Source organism: Rattus norvegicus, chromosome 9 (genome assembly GCF_021556685.1).
Source record: "Rattus norvegicus strain SHRSP/BbbUtx chromosome 9, alternate assembly SHRSP_T2T, whole genome shotgun sequence".
NCBI classification, from domain to species: Eukaryota; Metazoa; Chordata; class Mammalia; order Rodentia; family Muridae; genus Rattus; species Rattus norvegicus.
In genome coordinates this window covers 5,918,283-5,938,988 of record NC_141542.1, presented here as the reverse complement: position 1 = coordinate 5,938,988, position 20,706 = coordinate 5,918,283, and the positions used below count along the sequence as shown (strand labels likewise).

The 20,706-nt window shown below is 52.7% G+C and overlaps 2 protein-coding genes across 5 annotated transcripts in view; both read left to right on the top strand.

The window, feature by feature from the left end:
- Positions 1-8,976, top strand: part of Dpp9 (dipeptidyl peptidase 9) — a 34,055-nt gene extending 25,079 nt beyond the window's left edge. For 2 of the 4 annotated variants that reach the window (XR_015628502.1, XR_015628503.1), the window contains exons 13-22: positions 2,366-2,445; positions 3,435-3,587; positions 3,890-4,025; positions 4,522-4,667; positions 4,773-4,919; positions 5,457-5,609; positions 5,744-5,862; positions 6,157-6,299; positions 7,251-7,362; positions 8,219-8,976. Coding sequence is in view for 2 of the 4 variants with exons in the window: in XM_087565060.1 (XP_087421186.1) it covers positions 2,366-2,445; positions 3,435-3,587; positions 3,890-4,025; positions 4,522-4,667; positions 4,773-4,919; positions 5,457-5,609; positions 6,157-6,299; positions 7,251-7,362; positions 8,219-8,311 (1,163 nt within the window). In the remaining 2 variants the exon portion in view is untranslated. The remainder of the gene's footprint in view (positions 1-2,365; positions 2,446-3,434; positions 3,588-3,889; positions 4,026-4,521; positions 4,668-4,772; positions 4,920-5,456; positions 5,610-5,743; positions 5,863-6,156; positions 6,300-7,250; positions 7,363-8,218) is intronic. The other 2 variants (XM_087565060.1, NM_001305241.1) reach the window with 2 other exon arrangements.
- A 2,536-nt stretch (positions 8,977-11,512) lies between these two features.
- Positions 11,513-20,656, top strand: Mydgf (myeloid-derived growth factor). Its single transcript, NM_001399360.1, has 6 exons — positions 11,513-11,684; positions 12,728-12,778; positions 16,291-16,352; positions 17,063-17,144; positions 17,598-17,670; positions 18,353-20,656. Exons 1-6 carry the CDS (start codon positions 11,532-11,534, stop codon positions 18,430-18,432), a joined length of 501 nt encoding a protein of 166 aa, NP_001386289.1. The 5' UTR covers positions 11,513-11,531; the 3' UTR covers positions 18,433-20,656.
- Positions 20,657-20,706: the final 50 nt, after the last annotated feature.

Below are 20,706 nucleotides of genomic sequence, written 5' to 3'. Positions count from 1 at the left end.
GCAGGGGACACAGCCGTGCAAAAGGGGCTGTTTGTAGGACAGAGCTGTGGTGTTGGAGGCGTCTAGAGGAGGATCTGGTGGGTGGAGCAGGGAGAAGGTGGGGAGGGTGTCTGCATGGACTGCAGACAAGACTTAGGACTGGGCTGTGAACCGGAAGTAGTTGGTTCTCCATCAGTGTGAAGTGACTATTTGTGTTTCTGTGGGACTCAGGGCAAGGAGCATGAGATCAGACCACAGTCAAAGCCAGAGCTGCCCCAGTGGCCTTGATCTGACACGTGGGTCTTGGCTGACGGTCTTCCCAGTGGAGCAGGTCCTGGGACTAAGGATGACTTGGGGTCCAGTTGGGGGCACAGAGAATGCAGGGTTCATCAGGAGAGAGGAGCTCAAAATGTGTTGTGGAGTCAGTTGCTTGAGGTGGTGAGTCTGAGTAGATGGTGCTTCTAGGAGACAAGTCATGGCTCCTGGCATGATGGCAGGTGACCCCCCCAGGACCTGGGGACACTTCTAGGCTGTTCTAGGTCTCAGCCTGTGCAGTGGAGGTGTGTCCTCTACCTCAGGGACTGTGCACAGACACAGCCTCCACAGGCTACATTTGGGGAGCAGCATTCCTGCTCTACCTGCTGCGTGCTAGCAGCTTGCTCACATGTGACAACTTCACATGTCCCTAGACACTGCTCAAGCCCTCCTTGAAGACATGTCATCTTCAGTAAGCACCACAGTTAGGAAGTGCCACATGGCATCATAGCAGGCTGCAGCAGCCATGGGTTCAAGGGACAGAATGACTGGAATGGTACCTCTGAGGGCCTGGTATCAAGCCTCATGTCCTGGCTACTTGGCACTGAGTGACCAAGGTGCTGGCCAGGGTTCTGTCTCCATGTCACTTCTGGCCGTGACTCAGTATCACAGGAATGTCACCAACTCTGTGTACTCTGCTGGGGTGCCACCACTGAACTCAGGGAACTTTGCCTAGAAACTCTTCTACAGCTCATGGTTGCCCAGCATAAGAACCAGATGCCAGGGTGCCTAGCCCCGCAGGCTTGCACAGGGTCCATCATTGACCTCATGGCATCATCATGCGATGATGAGAGCTGTGTGTCTGAGCAAGTGAAACCTGAGGAAAGGGCTGGCCTGGCTGGGGCTGAGTTGATACAGTGTCCTCCTGACACACAGGAAGGCCTGGGCTTTATCCAGCACCACAGAACCATGTGTGCTGGCAAGTCTGTCATCATAACATGCAGAGGGTCCAGACTTCCAGGTCATCCTCAGCTACTTAGTGGGCTTAAGCCTAGCCTGGGCTACATGAAGCCCTGTCTAAAATCGGGGACAGGGGGAGGCAGGGGCCAGGGCTGGAGATATGGCTCAGCTGTTAGCACATTGGCAGCTCTTGCTGAGGACTGAGGTTCAGTTCCCAGCACTCACAGGGTAGCACACAGCTGTCTACAGTTCTAGTTCCTAGGGATCCTATGCCCTCTTCTGGCCTCTGCAGGCACTGCATGCGCTGAGTACACACCTGAAGTAAAAATTAAGAAGGAAGGGTGGCTGTTGAGGATGAGAAGGCTTACATGATAGGAAAGAGGGCAGCTTTGGGAGGACACAGAAGAAGGTGGGCTGTGACTAGGAGACCTGGGGCTGGATGACAGCAGACAAGTGGGTCACTGAGACCATGTGATATTGAGAAGCACAGTCAGAAATCCAGGACTGGGAGCAGGGGTAGCAGTTTTGTGTGTGGGTGGGACATGTGAGCTCAGGGCCTGGACAATGATAGGTCTCCTGATGGTCTTAAACTAGGAGAACGGCACCAGATAGCCACCTGTCACCCCAAGCCTCCCAGTCAGCATCTGATGTGCCCTAGCAGATGCCTGGTTTCTGTCTAGTTGGGCCTCAGCATGCTTAGACCTGTTAACCCAGCAGGCCTGCAGGAAACAGAGCCTGATTCTATTTGTGGTTGTTGGGTTTGCTCATGAGATGGGGGTCTCACTATATAGCCCATGCTGGCCCAGAACTCAAAGAGATCCTCTTGCCTCTCTGTGTTGAGAGTGTGGTGTGCTCATTCCTGCCTACTTGCCTGATGAAGCCTGGTTGTTTCTGGTGGCCCAGGATGATATAGTGAGAAATGGCCAGTTGTCACATGCCATGTCTATTATAAATCAGGAAGACCACTTCCTGGCTGTTTTCTGGAAGTGCTGGGCTGCCCTCACTAGGACAGATACCCCCCCCACCTGACCCCTGAACCTCCCAGACAGGTTCACCCATTGCCCTTTAGGCCGGGCTGATTGCCCAGCAGTAAGTAGGCTTCCCTTGGCTTCAGACTACCTTGCCTGTCCCCTTATTGCATGCCTCACCTCTCTGCTCTCCTTCCTCACAGATGAGTTTAAGTGCCCCATCAAGGAGGAAGTCGCCCTGACCAGTGGCGAGTGGGAGGTCTTGTCAAGGCATGGCTCTAAGGTACCTGGTCTCCCTAGCCCCTCCAGCAGGCCGGGCCATGCATTTGCTGGCCTCTGCATTTTCCTGCTGCTCCAACTCCTCCCCTTCCCGAGTTCCTACCAGGGGCCTCAGCAGGGAGGTGTCCATGGGGAGGCTTGGCTCATTCTCAGTGCTGCCCAGGACTCTGCAGTCCACTGTGTGACTAAGTGCTGAGTGGAAGCCCGGCATCTACCCACTTCCTCCTGGGAGCTCCCCACATGGTGGCTAAATGTGTTTAGACATCTCATCAAGGTCCCCCCAAGCAAAGAATCAGAGTTAAAGATTTTTTAATCTGCTCTGTGTATTTCTGAATTTTTTTTTCCCATTTTTAAACTTTGCATTGCTGGGTGTGGAACCAGGATCCTTGTGAGTCCTAGGCCTTTTCCCACTGAGCTGCACTCCAGCCACACACACTGGGAAACACTCTGATTGCCCATACTAGTATGTCCACATCCTTACCTGTATTGCCACAGACAGGGCTTCCTCGTGTGGCTTTGAACCTCTTACTTTAGAATCAAGCGAACAATGAGGCTGAAACATTTTCAAATACTGCAAAGAGTGATGAGCCTCTCATTCCAACACTTGGGGCTAGCCTGGGCTATACAGCCAGCCTCAGCCTCAGAACAAGACGACAATTGGTTAGATTTTTTCTATTTTTTTCCAGAAAAGGTTTCATATAGCTCAGGCTGGCTTTGATCTCACTATGTATGTGGCTGAGAGTGACCTTGAACTCCTGATCCTCCCTAGTGCTCCACCATGCCCAGCTTATGTGTTGGTGGGATGGAACCCAGGGCTTTATGCATGTTGGGTGTGCTTTCTTCCCCCTCTGGGTGCATCAATGGGACCTACAGTGGCCTGCCTGTCCCTCATGCTCTACCCTCAGTCTGATGTGCGACAGGGCTGCTGCCAGCCTGGGGACGGGAGCAAGTGTGGCCAAGGCACTCTGGTCATGACGCCCCCATTACCTGCAGATCTGGGTCAATGAGCAGACGAAGCTGGTGTACTTTCAAGGGACAAAGGACACACCCCTGGAACATCACCTCTACGTGGTCAGCTACGAGTCAGCTGGGGAGATCGTGCGGCTCACCACGCCTGGCTTCTCCCACAGCTGCTCCATGAGTCAGGTGTGCATGCCATGCCACGCCTACCCGAGCTTCTCCAGGTCTGGGAGATTGAAAGTGTGGGGAGACTGCTCCCTCTGATCCAGTCCACAGCCCCTAGCCTCTTAGAACACTGTAGAAGTCAGGCTGATGCCTGTCCATCCAGCATGGGGCCTGGGTCTCTAGCCTAGGAATGGCCCAGTGAGGGCGGTTTCAGGATCTGCAAAGGGTGTGGCAATGTTCCACAGGTGGGTGGGGCTGTACGGTGTCTCTGGGGAAGGCAGAAGCCTGCTCCTGTACACTGAGTGCCACCCTGTGGCCAGCAGAACTTCGACATGTTCGTGAGTCACTACAGCAGCGTGAGCACGCCGCCCTGTGTGCATGTGTACAAGCTGAGTGGCCCCGATGATGACCCACTGCACAAGCAGCCGCGCTTCTGGGCCAGCATGATGGAGGCAGCCAGTGAGTAGTGTGGCCTGCCAGCCAGGGGGAGGGAAGGGCACAATAGACAACCGGGCTCCCAGGGGCAGGTCACACATGGGGGAATAGTCATCTCCAGTCAAGAGAGGTTCCCTGTGTCTCTCCTGACTTAGGTGTGGCTGCAGATGTAGGCTGCCACCCTATATACAGAAGTTGTGTCTTAGGAAAGCCTTGGTCCTTCCTGGGCATGTAATCAGTGTGGCCATTTCTTGAAAAACAGCAGGGAAAGAAATCCAAGGTCAGCCATGGTTGGGGGTATGTGCATTGCTCTGCCTTCCACCATACTCCATTTCCCCAAAGTGGCCAGAACTCTGTGTGGAGGAACCCTGGCGGGGTGGGCAAGTTCTTGGCCATAGGGATTGTGTGACCCATGTGGTGGCCCCCAGGCAGCTCCCCCAAGATCATCTTTCAGGCAGAAGTAGCAGGTCCTCAGGCCAGGTCTCACTAGCCCCTCTACACAATACTTTTGCTTCCTCAGGTTGCCCTCCAGACTATGTACCCCCTGAGATCTTCCACTTCCATACCCGTGCAGACGTGCAGCTCTATGGCATGATCTACAAGCCACACACCCTGCAACCTGGGAGGAAGCACCCTACTGTGCTCTTTGTCTATGGGGGCCCACAGGTGGGTGCACCCTGGCCCGTGCCTTGCCCGCCCCCAGCACCCCTGCAGCTCTCACTGCCTGCCCCCCAGCACCTCTGCAGCTCTCACTGCCCACCTTGCCTGCAGGTGCAGTTGGTGAACAACTCCTTCAAGGGCATCAAGTACCTGCGGCTGAACACACTAGCATCCTTGGGCTATGCTGTGGTGGTTATCGATGGTCGGGGCTCCTGTCAGCGGGGCCTGCACTTTGAGGGGGCCCTGAAAAATCAGATGGTGAGTTCCACTCCTATAGTGTGAGACCCTTGAGGACAAGTGGGACCCAGGGAACACAGGTGCCCTCCACTCTTCCCAGTCCTGAGTGGGAAGAGGATGGTGGCACAAACAGCCTACCACTATGGAGCTGCCTCAGTCCAGGGCACACAAGGGTATGACAGAAGAAGGGAACAGATAGGGTGGTGGGGACACTGGTGTTTAGCGTGGTGACTGGGACAATGGTGGTCATGATCGGGATAGTGGTGATTATGGTGGTGGTGGTGGTAGTAGTGGTTGTAATGATTGTTTTGATAATAATGATGGTGGTAGTGTTAGTGAAGATGGTTGTGATGGTGGGGATTCTTATTTTGATGGTGGTGATGGTGGTGGTGCCAGCCCTGCAAACATAAAGAATAGCTTTAAGCGAGGTCATTCTGGACAGACACTTCTGAATACTACTTGGAGTCTAAGAGGACAGGCTTCTCACTAGTAACATGATGGCATGGTGTGGGATGCTGGTCATCCCTCAGTGGAAGACACAGTGCTGGGTTTCCACAGGGCCAGGTGGAAATTGAGGACCAGGTGGAAGGCTTGCAGTATGTGGCTGAGAAGTATGGCTTTATTGACTTGAGCCGTGTTGCCATCCATGGCTGGTCCTATGGTGGCTTCCTCTCGCTCATGGGGCTCATCCACAAGCCACAAGTGTTCAAGGTGGGTGTCACTCCTGTGTAGCCACCTACAGCCTGATGCCCAGCCACCCTTAGCCCCTTGTGCCCACCCCAGAGCCCCACCCCAGAGCAAGCACCTCGGCAGGGGCCTTGCCACCTGGCTATCTCTCCCCGCAGCCACCCCACGAGGCCGAGTCCCCCTCCTCATTGCCTGCCTCCACCGACCTCAGGATGGCATCTGCCAGCAGCTCTGTGTGGGAGGCCAAGCCCGGGACCCCCGCCTCGGAGGGGCAGAGGTGGGGCATGCTGTGAAGAGCAGCAGGGAGCGCAGGCCCCGGGACTGGCAGGGCACTGTGGGGCGGCGGCCATGAGGAGGCGGAGGAGGCAGGAAGGTGGGACGGGCCCTCCCTCCACATCCTCATGCCCCTGAGCAGCTTAAGGCCCACAGGAACATGTCTAAGGGCCCCCTTCCAGCCTCCACCCCATGCATGTGCTTCCTAGCCCTCCGCTGAGGCCCACAGTCTCAGCCAAGGCCAGACTCCAGATCCAGTGCCTCTCTCCCTGCCTAATCCATCCCCTGTGTCTTCCAGGTAGCCATTGCGGGTGCTCCTGTCACTGTGTGGATGGCCTATGACACAGGGTACACAGAACGATACATGGATGTCCCCGAAAACAATCAGCAAGGCTACGAGGCAGGGTCTGTAGCCCTGCACGTGGAGAAGCTGCCCAATGAGTAAGCCACCCACTCACCATCTGCCACCCAGTGCCATTTCCAGCAGGCCACCCACCTCCCATCCTAGCTGTCCTGCTGAGCTCAGACATCCAGGTACCTGTTGTGGATGTCATCAGACCGGGCTCCAGGAGTGCAGGATGTTAGGGATAAGTCCAGCCTGGCTCCCACACAACTCCAGTAGCCCCATGAGCTCCTCTCCTGCCTTGATGACTTATCTGGACCTTTTCTCACACCCGGTTACCTGCCAAATGCAAGTGTCAGACACAGGTAGCTGCAGGGCGGCGCAGGCCTCTCCACTGTGTGGAAATCCCCACTATTGCCAAACATCACTCCACTGGGATGGCTCTTTCTCAGCAGGGATACAATGTTCTAGAACTAGAGAAGTAATAAGTATATAATATTATGAAGCCACAAAAGTCTCAAAGGCTATCATTGGCCTGAGCACCATCATTGCATATTAGTGTATAAAGTTGAAATAAGATGGCTGGGCCTGGGCCCAGGGATAGAGTGTGCCCAGCATGCAGGAAGCCCTGAGCCCCATCCCAGCACTGTAGAACCTAGGCATGGTGGTACATGTCCTATCATCCCAGCACTCAGGAGATTGGAGGTGGGAAGATCAGGAGTACAATATCAGCCTTAGCTACATGGGTAGTTCAGAAGCAGCCTGGCTACATGAAACCTTGCCTCAAAAATAAGTAAATCTAAGTTAAAAGAGAAAATTCCCCTTCTTGGTTATTTCTGCCACCTTCATATGAGGAGCTGCAGGTGGCTACTGGCCGGTGCATAACACAAGCAATGTCAGTGGTGGTCATGGTGGGAATATGCTTCCAGAATATTCCACCATGCCAGGATGCCTGGGAACTACAGCTGGGGAATGATTCTGAGCCCATGGGCACTACCCCACCCCACTCCCATCCCCCAGGGCCTTACCAGCTCCCCTGTCTTCCCCAGGCCTAACCGCTTACTCATTCTCCATGGCTTCCTGGATGAGAACGTTCACTTTTTTCACACGAATTTCCTGGTGTCCCAGCTGATCCGAGCAGGGAAGCCGTACCAGCTCCAGGTACATGGTTTGGGGACCACGGCAAAGTTCCAGGCTCCCATCTTCTGCCCCTTCTATAGTCTGAGCTCCAAAGGGTCCTGTGTCAATGGTCACCACATCCCAGGTTGCTTTAGTGCTGGGAATACTTGTCCTCAGTGATTACACCTCAGTGAGACCCCAGCTTTGAATCCACTTGGCTCCAGGCATGGTGTCCCCCAATGATTAGAGACCCAAGAGGACTTGCCTGAGGGAGAGGACTTGCCTGAGGGAGAGGACATTTAAAGGTGCATGAATGAGTGAATTGGTGAGGACTGAGGCCCAGGGAGACCCAGACCCGGGTGACAGCCATGAGAGTGAGAGCCCTGAGATTTGGGGACCTGGGTGGGCATGGAAGTGGGGTAGGGTGGGATCTGCTGGGCGGATCCTTGTTGTCGAGGAGTAGCTGCGGCCTACTGCAGAGGCAGATCTTCAGCCCTGAGGTGGGGAGGTGATGTTAATGTGTGGGTGGACTATGGGGGAGACACCAGACAACCAGGACAGTGGAGGGGCAGGGCTCTTTCTCTGAGGTAGGTGATGTTTGCTTCCCCTAACGTTATGAGAATCTCAGGGACCTGAGGTTTGGGTGGGGTTGGTGTCCTCAGACTTGTCTGGGAATGGATTTATAGCAGGCAAAGGTAGCTATAAATTTCAGCTTTTCCCCACATCACATGTGGCTGGCAGCTATGATCTGTGGAAGAGATCCACTACCCAGGACCTGGTGATACAGTAACTAACCCATGTCACCAATGCCTTAATGTGGCAAGCCATTAGTGCACCTCGCCCCAGGGGTACATAGGGTCCCCGGGTGGGCCTGACCACAGCCCTGCCTCTTCTGCAGATTTACCCAAATGAGAGACACAGCATTCGCTGCCGTGAGTCCGGAGAGCATTACGAGGTGACGTTGCTGCACTTCCTGCAGGAACACCTGTGACCTCAGACCTGCGTCCTTATACCACTGCTGCTTTTCTTGTGTTTTTGTAATCTTTTAATTTTTGAAGCTTCCAATTTGTTTGCTTGCTGCTGCCTGGGGGCCAGGACAAAGGTGGTGATGGCCCCCATGCCACCGTCCTTGAGCTGGTGAGAAGCTGCGACTGTGCCCACAGCCTCTGTCAGGCTGCCATGGCCCTGAATGTACAGCACCATCCCAGCGCAGAAGCATGCGCCCCCCACCGCCTCCTGCAGAGTCATGTGTGCTTGGGGTGGGGATTTTAAATAATTATTTAAAAGACAGGAAGTTGGCGGTACCGAGCAATGAAATTGAAGGTACAGCACTGGGTGGCTGGGGACCCCACGCTCTCCCGACACCCAGACTGTGGAGCTGCCAGGTCCCCGTCTGGGAGCCTTCTGCCCTACCTGTATGCTGCCCAGCTCCTCCCCACTCACCACCTAGGGGTGCCAGGGTCAGGAATAGGACCTGTCCTTCCCCACCCTCTCCTACCAGAGTCCAGCATAAAGAAGTAAAAAAAGAAAAAGAAAAAACAAAAAAACCAAACCAGAAACCACCTCTACATATTATGGAAAGAAAATATTTTTGTCAATTCTTATTCTTTTATAATTATGTGATATGTAGACTCATTAAATGAATCCAAATGAAAATGGTGCCACTGTGAAGCTCCTTCTCAAGTGGTGTTGGTTGGAGGACAGAGGGATTGCAGGGGATTCTGTGGGCCCTTGGGTCCCAGGCTGGAAACTGAGGACTGGTGATGGGAGAGTGGGAGTGGGGACAGTGTCAGGTATATAGGACAGCCCCGTGTAGGCTCCAGCCCAGCACCTGGGAGGCAGAACCAGGTGTATCTCTGTGAGTTTGAGACCAACCTTGTCCACAGAAGGAATTTTATGACAGCCAGAGAAACTCTGTCTTAAAAAAATCAATAATATTATAGAAGACAATTAAAGATGAAAGACTTCCCCATAAGTAATCTCACACGGGTCAGCTGGTCTTCGCTGCCAGGTTCTGTCCCGATTCTGGGAACACACATGGCCTCTGTGGTTAGTGAACTAGTCCATTCCCTTTCATTTGAGAGAAGGGTGGGAACCAGAAATGGGCTCATGAGATGGTTCAGCAAGTTTAAAGTGCTTGCTGCCAAGCCTGACGATCCAAGTGTGATCTCCAAAACCGTTCCGGTTAGAGAAAACTGGCCTGCGAGCTGCCCTCTGACTTCTGCAGTGACTAAACAGTGGGAAGGGACATCTACCAGTGAGAGACAAGGATGGGACAGGAAGTGACCGAGAGAGCAGACAGGCGATGTGTTTCGGGGACAGCACAGCTCTGGTGGGACAGCATCCAAGTGGAGGGGCATCCTGAGACACTTAAGCCCAGGAAGCACACGGTGCTGAGATAATGGCTCCTCAGCAGAGGTGCTGGAGCTCCTAGGGAGAAGTATCCCTTCTCTGACTCTTCATTGCTTCTTTTCTTCCTGGCTTCTGAGGACTCACACCAGGCAGCAAATATCATGAAAGAAATCTATTGGGGAGTCCAGGATATGAAGGGATAAATCCAGGGACATCTGCCTTCCTCTCTAGGGACTGGGCAGCAGGGAATTGAAGGGGCAGTGCTAATATAGGATCTGGGAGGGGCAGATCTCAGGGCAGAGATTTCCAGATTGAGGATTGGTGGAATTTCAAGAGCTTGAGCTTGGGGAAGGCTCGGGGATTGGTGGGTTTTTGTTGTTTTTTAATGATAATCTCAAGGGACTGGTGGGTTTTCCTGCTCAGCAATTGGTGGCTCTTTTTCACCACCTTTTCCCTGCATTGGGCTCATGGATAAGGGTGGAAAGTCCTGCCTGCAGCTGGCTTTTGCTGAGGCACCATCTCTGTGGGGCTGCTGGTGCATGGGGGAGGCCTGAGAGGAGATGAGCCTCCCCAACAGGGCGGTAGGCTGAGATGTCACTGGTGCTGCCACTTGTTGGCCATTTTATTGCAGTGGCCCATAGGCTGGGGTGGGAAGGAGGACCCTGCCACTATTTTGATGACTTTTGTGGTGCATCGCTCAGGGACTGGGATGTGGCAGGCTAAGGTGGCATCAGCCATTTGAGGGGAAAGAGGCCCAGTACTTGTGACTACATTGAGGATCACTTGGCCCTGGAGTCTAATTTTTAAAGTTACATACTTATTTTCTGTTATGCAAGGCTGCTTGCCCCAGCTCACTTGTAGTGAGGGCAGCTTTTAGGAGTCAGTTCTGCCACCACCTAGTTCCGAGGGCTGGAGGATGGTCAGCTGTCATGGCTGCAAGCCCCTTTATTCACTCTTCCATCTTGCCAGCCAGCCGAAAGATGGGAAAATTAATCAGCAGTAGAGGGCTGGTCAGGCATGCCCGGTAACAAGCAACACCTGGACTTATAGGAAGCTGCTATACTAGAAGAGTCCACTTAAAATACTGTTATTATAGTATTTTTATGTGTGCATGGCGTTTTGCCCGCATATATGTCTATCTGGTACCTACAGAGGCCAGAAGAGGGCATCGGATCTCTTGGGGCTGGAGTTAAAGTTGTGGAACCACCATGTGGGTGCTGAGACTCAAATCTTGATCCTCTATAGAACAGCCAATGCTCTTAATTGCTGAGCACTCACAATAAAATATTTTTGAGTAAAACTTAAAATATAAACAAAGGTAAAGTAAGTTATAAACGAAAAACAATCAACAGGTGGTGATGGCGGCCTACGCCGTTAATCTCAGCACTCAGGCGGCGGTCAGGCAGATCTCAGTTCGGGGCCAGCCTGGAGAAGAGTTCCAGGACCCTGTCTCGAAAATCATAACCCAAAAGATAGACAAATAAAAGTGAAGTAAACCATATTAACAAGATAATCTAACAAAACTAATCACAGTCACCACCCCCCACCACCCCCATACCCCCCTGATGTGAGTACGGGAGCCCATTTAAGTTAGATATAAAAAATGTCCGGGAAAAAGATAATGTGACGTACAAACTCTGACGCCAACAGCACTGAAATAGTCCCCCCCCCCGCAGACGTGAGCGCCAATCAGAGGCGCTGTAGATCGTCACGTGCCAAGGCAAGTCCCGCCCCAACATGGCATCCAAAGCAGCCGCCAGGTCTGGAGGGGCGAAGCGAGAACGTCACAATTCCGCGCCACGTGTCCAGCGCGGGTTGCTCCACGTTCGCGAGCGCCTGCGCATTGCCCCGGAAGCAAGATGGCGGCCCCCAGCAGTGGCTTCTGGACTGCGCTGGTTCTGGCGGCCGCGGCGCTAAAGTTGGCGGCCGCTGTGTCTGAGCCCACCACCGTGCCATTTGACGTGAGGCCCGGAGGTGTCGTGCATTCCTTCTCCCAGGACATAGGACCCGGGGTACGTGCTACAGGGGCATCGATGCCTCTGGACTGCCGGCATTGGGCGGAGCCAGACTCGGGACCAGGTTGTCCTGGAGACTGGTCAGCATGGCAGGGGCAGGGTTACATGAAGAAAGGATGAGGCTGCCTCATCTGTCACCTGTCAGTCATTTTCTACTTGCAAGGCGACGCCCCCTTGCCCAGCTCATTCTAGAAATGGTTAATAAGAGCAGCGGACCTAGGCGACTGGTTATACAAGTCGCACGAGGATTGTTCACTGAACTCGAACTAGAGAGGAAGTACCCGAGGCATTTCACGGGTCCATCAACTCCCCTCTCAATGGTTGTGAAGCCAGCAGCCAGCCTAGCCTCTGCCCCAACCTGACTTCGGCGACAGCTGTGTCCCTGGTGACCGTTTGTTGAGAACATTATTATAGTCCTATGCTTCCTAGCAGGTTTGTGTTGAGGCAGGAAGTAGTAAAAGCTTATTATACTGTCAGGTGCCCCAGGTACTGACCTCATAGCCAGTGTTCTAAAGAGGCAGCTGCTGAAGGCCATTTGACCTTCCCGGGAAACCACATGGATTTGAGCAAAATTCTGACCTCCTGAGAGGAAAGATATCAGATGGTCACTGGAGGGCGTCACAGGGTCTTTGTTTTATATGGTACCGAGGGATGGAACCCAGGGTCTCAAATAGGCTGAGCCAGTGTTCTGTCCCAGCCTTAGGTAGGGCTCCACCCCTGACCACGCCCCCAGCTCCTCAATGGGAGATTCTAGGCAGGGCTCCACCCCCAAGTCACCCAGCAGCCCCTCACAGTTGATTTAAGACAGTCTCAATCCTTGACATCTGGGCAGGGGCTCTACTGCTGAAGTACATCCCAGTCCTCTTTGATCTGTTTTACGCCAGGACAGCACCTTGATAAGTCACCCAGGCTGGCTAATGTCCCATTTCTGCCTCAGCCTCCTGGGAACCAGAGATGATACCATGCCCGTTATGCTAGGGTCTCGATTCCGAGCGTTGAAACCTTTGCCCTTCAGCCTCCTTTTATTTTTCCTTCTACAGGGCAAGTTTACATGCACATTCACTTACGCTTCCCAAGGAGGGACCAACGAGGTAAGTTACTCAGGGTGTCACACAGATGGTGTCAAGGGAAAGTGACCAGACACTTGGGGCACTGAATTCTCAGTTCCCTTGAGCCCAAAGGACCCCTAGTTGCCTTGGCTTTCGCCTAGTGGAACCAGCAACCCACAGTGCGGATTCCTGACTATCAATCTATGTGTGATCAGCCACTGTGGTTCTTACTGTTTTAGTCATGTTATAAGATGGGCTCTTACTGTGTAGCCCTTGCTGACCTCAAACTGCCTTTGCTCTACCTGCTCTGCATCCTGAGTGCTGGGTAACAGTGTCACTACTATGGGCAGTGGACCCTTTGTTATCACAAGAAGGTCTGTGGCTTAGGAGGCTCACCTGGGCAGCCAGCCTGGGAGAGTGCTCAGGAAAGCCTATGTGTGATCTGGCAAGAGGGCCGATAGCTCGGCAGCATACAGGGCACAAAACAAATTGTTGTGAGGTTGGCTGCCTGTACGCTATGCAAGGCAACTGCCACACACAGGTCAGTTCATTCAGGGGAAATATCAGTGTCTCCGGAACCTTGGACATGAATGTTCTGAGTAGAACTTCCCATGGTGGGCTGGAGAGATGGCTCAGTGGTTAAGAGCCCCGACTGCTCTTCCAGAGGTCCTGGGTTCAATTCCCAGCAACCACATGGTGGCTCACAACCATCTGTAAAGAGATCTGATGCCCTCTTCTGGTGTATTTGAAGACAGTTACAGTGTACTTATATATAATAAATGAATAAATCTTTAAAAAAAAAAAAAAGAACTTCCCATGGTAGCAATGAGTGGGAGGTGCCTTAGTGACCGTGGATGGATGGGCCTGCACAGCACTTGAGTGACTAGGAATATCACACACCCATGAATAAGAGTGTTGTGTAAGGCGTGGAGAGAGATAACAGCCCTGCTTGGGACATTGAATGAGTGACTTTGTTATGTACATAGCAAACAAAGAAATAGAGAGGCTACAAACAGCAAAACACCTCAGTGAGCAGAAACCAGCATGCAGTGACCACAGAGGCCAGAACGGGCCATCAGATGTCCTGGAACTGGAGTTACAGTTGTGAACCACCATATGGGTGCTGGGAATCAAACTTAGGTCCTCTGCAAGAGCAGCCAGTGCTATAACCACTGAGCTATCTGCAAATTCTTGGATATGAATATGAAGAAACCATCAGAGGAAGCAAGATGGCAGTCTTCTGGATAGCTCATGGGCAAGCCCCCAGGACCTAGCTCCCAGCCTGTCTCCTCCATGTAGTCTGGTTTTTTAAGCATATGTATGTAGTAGATGTGCAGGTGTATACTTGTTAGTGTGTTGCTCTCTGAGGTTAGAGGAGCTAGAGTTAGTCAGTGGTTGTGAGCTGCCCTGTGGGTTCTAGGAACTGAACACAGGCATCCTTTAGGCTTACCATTGCTGTGATGAGTCACCATAACCCAAGGAAGCCAGGTGGAAAGCGTGTGGTCCGCTTACACTTCCATATCAGTCATTGAAGAAGCAGGACAGGAACCTGGAGGCAGGAGCTGATGCAGAGGCCATGGACGGTGCTGCTGACTGGCTTGCTCTCATGGCTTGCTCAGCCTGCTTCTTAGAGAACCCAGGACCACCAGCCCAGAGAGTACTCCACCAATAGTCAGCTGCATCCCCATTGATTACTAATTAAGAAAATGCTCGGGGGGGGGGGGGGGGGCTGGGGATTTAGCTCAGTGGTAGAGCGCTTACCTAGGGAGCGCAAGGCCCTGGGTTCGGTCCCCAGCTCCGAAAAAAAGAACCAAAAAAAAAAAAAAAAAAAAAAAGAAAATGCTCGGGGTTGGGGATTTAGCTCAGTGGTAGAGCGCTTGCTTAGGAAGCGCAAGGCCCTGGGTTCGGTCCCCAGCTCCGAAAAAAAGAACCAAAAAAAAAAAAAAAGAAAAAAGAAAATGCTCTAGAGGCTCGTGGAAACTCTGGTTTTATGGGGTGTACCCTCCTCCCCTGTGCCTCTAGTCTGTGTCAGGTTGAGATGAAAGTGTCCAGGGCAGCAGATCCTCAGGGGCAGCACCTGCTCCTGAACCTCTCTCCAGCAGTCTGCAGTCGGCTGTGGGGGTGGCTTATCCCTGCTGTTGTCACTGCTACCCATTACAGGGCTGGGCCATCCCTCCCTCAAGACCATGGAGGGTGCCTGAGACGAACGCAGATACCACTTCCAGAACCAGCTTCCCAGTGAGCTCGAGGGGAGTGTTTTTCTGTTACAAGGAGGGTGGCACTGACACTGCCACAGTCTGGAGGGACCTCCAGGATGCTGCTCAGGGAGACAGGGACAAGTCATGCTGTGGGATTCCATTACAGGAAGTATCCAAGACAGGAGCCCTGACAGAGGAAGTGGATGTGCTGGGACCAGAGAGAGGCTTGCCAGAAGGCTCATCACAGGGCTTCCTTTTGGACTGATGGATTGTTCTAGATACATGGTAGTGATGGCTACACCGTGGACTGGACTTCACAGATTTGCGTGATTTAATGTGAATGATCCAGGGAATGGAAATTTTCTACTTTATTCTGTGAGCAGTTTTAGGGTTTGTCTGTGCCTGAGATTAAATGGCTATAAGAGCGCCCAGTAGCAAGCAGGATGGGTGGCAGCTCTCTTCTGGCTGAAGCAGGAGGATCAGGAGTTCAAGGTCCTTCTCCACTTCAGGACAGCCTGAACTTCACAAAACCAAAAGAGGGCCTCAAGTCTCCATAACTAGTTGTAGTGGCTGTGAGCCACCACGTGTGTGTAGGGAATAGAACTCAGATCCTCTAAAAGAGCTGCCTGTGCTCTTAGGTGCAGAGCTGTCTCTCCAGCCCTGGCTGGTTTTTGGCTTTGGTTTTGGTTGATTGTGTTGGATGGTTGGTTTTTGATAGTCTCATGTAGCCCATGCTGGCTTCCTACTCCTTCCATAGCTGAGACTAAATTCTGGTTGTCCTGAGTGCTGGGTGTTAGGGTAACAGCATCCCCCATTGACCATTGACTATTACAGACGTTCTCTACTGCATATGCACACACCACAGTCCACACAGGACAAGTGGGGAACAGGCTATGTGGTGGTCCTGCCACCCTGAGGAAGCTCCAGTGTGTGTGTTGGCACCAAGGCACTGAGGAGAGGAGGAAAGGGAGGGGAAGACAGCAGAGAGCAGGGCAGGGGGTTGAGGAATCTGGTTAGGAATGGAGCCAGAGGGTTGGGTATTTAGCTCAGTGGTAGAGCGCTTGCCTAGCAAGTGCAAGTCCCTGGGTTCAGTCCTCAGCTCCGGAAAAAAAAAAAAAAAACAAGGAATGGAGCCAGAGCACCATGGTTGACACTGGTCTGCAGTTCCCAACTGAATTTAGACAGGGTCTCGCTGTTGCCGTCGGTTCTCAGGACATCTTACAGGAAAAAAAAGTGACTGGATAGTTCCAGTGGCAGGGCAGTGTCTGCTGCTTTAGTAGGATGCAGAGTTTAGGAGGGACTATGTGTAGCAGGCCTTGCAAAGAGGCTCATCAAGCCTGTCCTCTCCCTCCCCAGCAGTGGCAGATGAGCCTGGGCACAAGCGAAGACAGTCAGCACTTTACCTGTACCGTCTGGAGGTGAGCCCCATGTGCACAGCTGGGATCTCTCCCCCCCCCCGCCCCCACACCTCCCCTCACCCCCATCTCTCTCTGTCTCTGTGTCTGTCTCCTCTGTCTCCCCGTCTGTCTCTGTCTGTCTCTGTGTGTCTCTTTATCTTTGCAGCCACTGTACATGTGCATACCATGATCCACCCAGGACAAATGGAGAGCAGGCTGTTCGGTGGCCAGTCCTGCGACCTTGAGGAAGCTCCAGTGTGTGTGTCGACACTGAGGCACTGGGCAGAAGAGGGAGGGGAAGGAAGATGGCAGAGAGCAGTGCAGGGTCTGGGGAATCTGGTTGCATGGCAGGAAGACACCAGAGCGCTGTGCAATACAGCCAACTGCTGATTCTCTTGTTCAGTTCTGGGGAGACAGAAATTAGAACATCAGGACCTCAAGGCCAGTCTTGGCCACATAGTTAGTTGGAGGCCATTCTGGGCTACCTGAGAATCTGTCTCAAAAATCCGTCTTGAAACAAAACAAGAAGATAAACACTGAGAGGTAGCCCTGACTCTGGAGCTCCCATCCCCCCTTCCCTACTCCCTGGCACCCACAAAGCTACTTCCTGCCTCTGGCTTTGGGTGTCCTGGAAATTTACCACAATGGAGTTCCACATCACCAGGCTCTTTCCAGGGCCTCAGTTGGGGCCTCTCCCCCAAGTCCCCATGCTGACTCTTATCTCCCCACAGGCCCCAGGGGAAATCCTACCTCTACTTCACACAGTTCAAGGCTGAGTTGCAGGGTGCTGAGATCGAGTACGCCATGGCCTACGTGAGTACCAGTCACAGGGACCTGGGGACCAAGGGGCCTGCAGGGCCCCAGATACCATTCACTGCAGAGGACAGGACCCAGCCACCCTCTTGATCCCCCCCATGAGCAGGAGGCCCACTGTAGGGGTAGTCCCTGCAGGGTTGCTGGAGGAGCCAGGGTGGCCTTGGTCAACTCCTGCCCCTCAGGTAGCCGATGATAGGCTCTTCCTCCAGAGCACCAGAACCCTCAGCAGCCTCATCAAGTGTGCTTTTGAGAGCCAAGGTGACAGACTGAGGCTGTCCATCCCCTGTGATCAGACCCTCTGCCTGCGCTCTCCCTGGACTATACCCTGGGAATGCCATACCCACACTAGAAAGTATGCCTGGCCACAGTGCCCAAGAGACCAAACCAAGGGGACTGGAGGGGACTTCTCTCTTCATGATGTATGTCTGCTGAAGTGCTGTTTTATTTCAGTCCAAAGCTGCATTTGAGAGAGAGAGTGATGTCCCCCTGAAAAGCGAGGAGTTTGAAGTGACCAAGACAGCAGGTAGGTGACATGGGTCCCAGCAGGCAGAAGGCAAGCCAGCACCCAGAAAGAGCCATTTGGAGAGAGGCAGAGGAGGGTCCTCGTGACTATGTTCTGCAGATCAGAAATTATCTTGAGAAAGGGCTATGGGCTAAATACAAGCTGCTTGTGGGATGGACTCTGTGTCAAGGTTGCTCCAGCCTGTTTAGCTCACAGTGTCCTAGTCACCAGTCCTGGTCTACTTTCTGTTACTGTGACACAACACATCCGAGGTAGGCTGCTGTATAAAGCAAAAAGGACCATTCAGTGCTCCAATCTAGAGGATCAAGTACACGAAAGTACCCTTACTAGACTCTGAGGACCTGGTGAGGGAGACACTGGCTGAGCCAGGGAAGACAGTCCACACCCTCACAAGAACCTAGTCAAGGCTTCACCTGGGGATTCTAGGCAGAAGCTCTACCCTGGCCACGCCCCAGCTCCCTCACAGGGGTGGGGGTGGGATCCTAGGCAGGGGCTCCACCCTTCACCATTCCCCCTAGCCCTCTTTGTAATTTCCCAGGCAGGCGGGGCTCTCCTTGTGTCACACTGCCGGGCTCTGCAGTTTCTACTTTCACCCACCTCTTCACCCTGCCATCCCTGGCCTCTGTTAGCACTGTCTGGTCTCAAAATCATGTCAGGGTTGAACTGTACTTGTGTCTTGCAGTGTCTCACAGGCCTGGGGCCTTCAAAGCTGAGCTCTCCAAGCTGGTGATAGTAGCCAAGGCGGCACACTCGGAGCTGTGACCCTCACCTGTCATGAGCCTTCACGTCCTCTTTCCTGAGGCACACTGGCCTGGACTGCTTGTCTAGGGCACTGGTTCCTTTGGGAGCTGGCATTGCCCTGTACAGGTGACACTGTGTCACTCTTCAGAACTCTCTGAGCCCCGTCGCCCATCTCACCAGGGAAGGTGCAGGACATGTGCGGGTAGGATGGAAGGACATCCTGGCTTTCCTAAGGCAAGACGTGGTGTGGTTTCTCCTCTGAGCCCTCCCAGCACCACTTCCTAACCCCACACAGGGCACCTCCACTCAGAAGGATGGGAAAAGATAGAACAAATAAATAAATAAGTAACCACCTTAGCAGAGGCTCTCTGGGGTGAGGACTCCGGCATGACTTCTCACCATCTTCCACAGTAGCATAGCAGGTGCAGGCACGTGGCCTCTCCTAATGACTGGCACATAGGTGCTAGCACAGTGGGTCCCAAGGCAGCCAGTGACTTTGCACCCTCAAGGATGGGTCACTCTCCTGAGACACCATGTTGCCTTGAATCCACACTGTGTTCTCGATCTAGCAGGACAAAGCCAATGTCCCCACAGATTCTGGCTTCAGGTGGGTTTTTAAAGTCGGATGGAAGCAACATGTATTTAGATTTTTCTTATGCTGTGTCTGTGTGGTGGTGGGGGGGTGAGAAGGGGAGGAGGAGTTTGAGTTAGTGAGTGCTGTGAATTTGTGCTATTTGTGTGCTCATGGAAATAAGAAGAGGGCATTGCATCTCCTGGCCCTAGAGTTACAAGTGGTTGTGAACTGTCTGTGGGTGCTGGGAATTGAACTTCAGTCCTCTGCAAAAGCAGCCAGTGCTTTTAACAGCTTAGCCACCTTTATAGCCCTATAAGAAAAAATAAAACAGGGGTTGGGGATTCAGCTCAGTGGTAGAGCGCTTGCCTAGCAAATGCAAGGCCCTGGGTTCAGTCCCCAGCTCTGAAAAAAAAAAAATAATAAAAAAAAAAATAAAGCAAAGGCCTGGAGAGATGGCTCAGTGGTTAAGAGCACTGATTGCTCTTGCCAAGGACCTGAGTTCAATTCCCTGCAACCTCATCGCGGCTCACAACCATATGTAATGCCAATGCCCTCTTCTGGTGTGTCTGAAAATAGCAACAGTGTACTCATATAAATAAAAAAATCTTTAAAAAAAAAATCTAGCAAAACACCTGAAGCCAAGGAACCCTAAAGTTCCTAAAGTGGCCTTAAAGTGTCCAAGCCTTTCAGACGGACCTTGGGGCCCTCCAGCTACACCTTTGGGCCTGACATCTCACTGGACATCCAGTGAGGCACTGGGACTACCAGACAGGTCTGTACCTTACAAGGATCTGCAGGGGTGCTGCACCTTTTCACATAACGTTTGTGCGTGCATGTATGTGTGTGTGTGTGTGTGTGTGTGTGTGATCCCACAGCAAGAGCCAAGTACCCTTTTTGTTCCCCGTTCAGCCATTAGGTAAAGGCAAAGGCATCGCTGTGAGTTGGAGGCTAGCCTGGACTACATACAGAGTTCCAGGACTACATAATGGGACTATACCACAAGAAAGGGAATCTGGCCATTAAGACAAGAGGATATTTCACATAGCTTATACCCTTGGAAGGACAACCATCAGTGGTGCCTTAGGGGCCTGAGGTTCCAGGGACTCTGAAACATGGATTTAGGCCCAAGCCCTCAAGCTCCTACGTAAGAAAGAGCACAGCACGGATGAAGTGAGGCCAGGCTATGTGGCTGCTCCTGTGTGCCTTTCAGAGTCTCCAGTTATTACTCAGGATACAGAGTAGGTAGAACTGAGTGCCAGGACATATTAGCCCTTTAATGTGTTTCTGGGCGGGAAACGTTGGGAATGAACCAAGCACTTTAAGTATGGGAGGGCAGTGATGCTGCAGAGCCACACCCAGATCCTCAGATCATCTTACTGAAGGCCACAGCCACCGGCCTGTGATACTGACCTAAAGAGATGGAGTGGGACCTGGTGGGGGAGCCAACCCCCATCCTGTTATCCCTGGGCTGGGCAGATCAATCTTGGCTGTGGGTGCTTGAGAGCCATGGAACATAGGACGACATGTGGGACTTGACTCTCCTTCCTTTCTGTGGTACCCAGGATCAGATAGACTTAGGTCACCAGGCTGGGAGTGGAGTACCTTGGTGGCAGAGCCTCTGTAGTGTTCATGAGGCCCAATGACACAAAGTAATAAAGTGTGCTCCCGGTGCGCTCTGATTCTTATCTCACCCTTATGAAAACAACCCTACAGAAACTCAG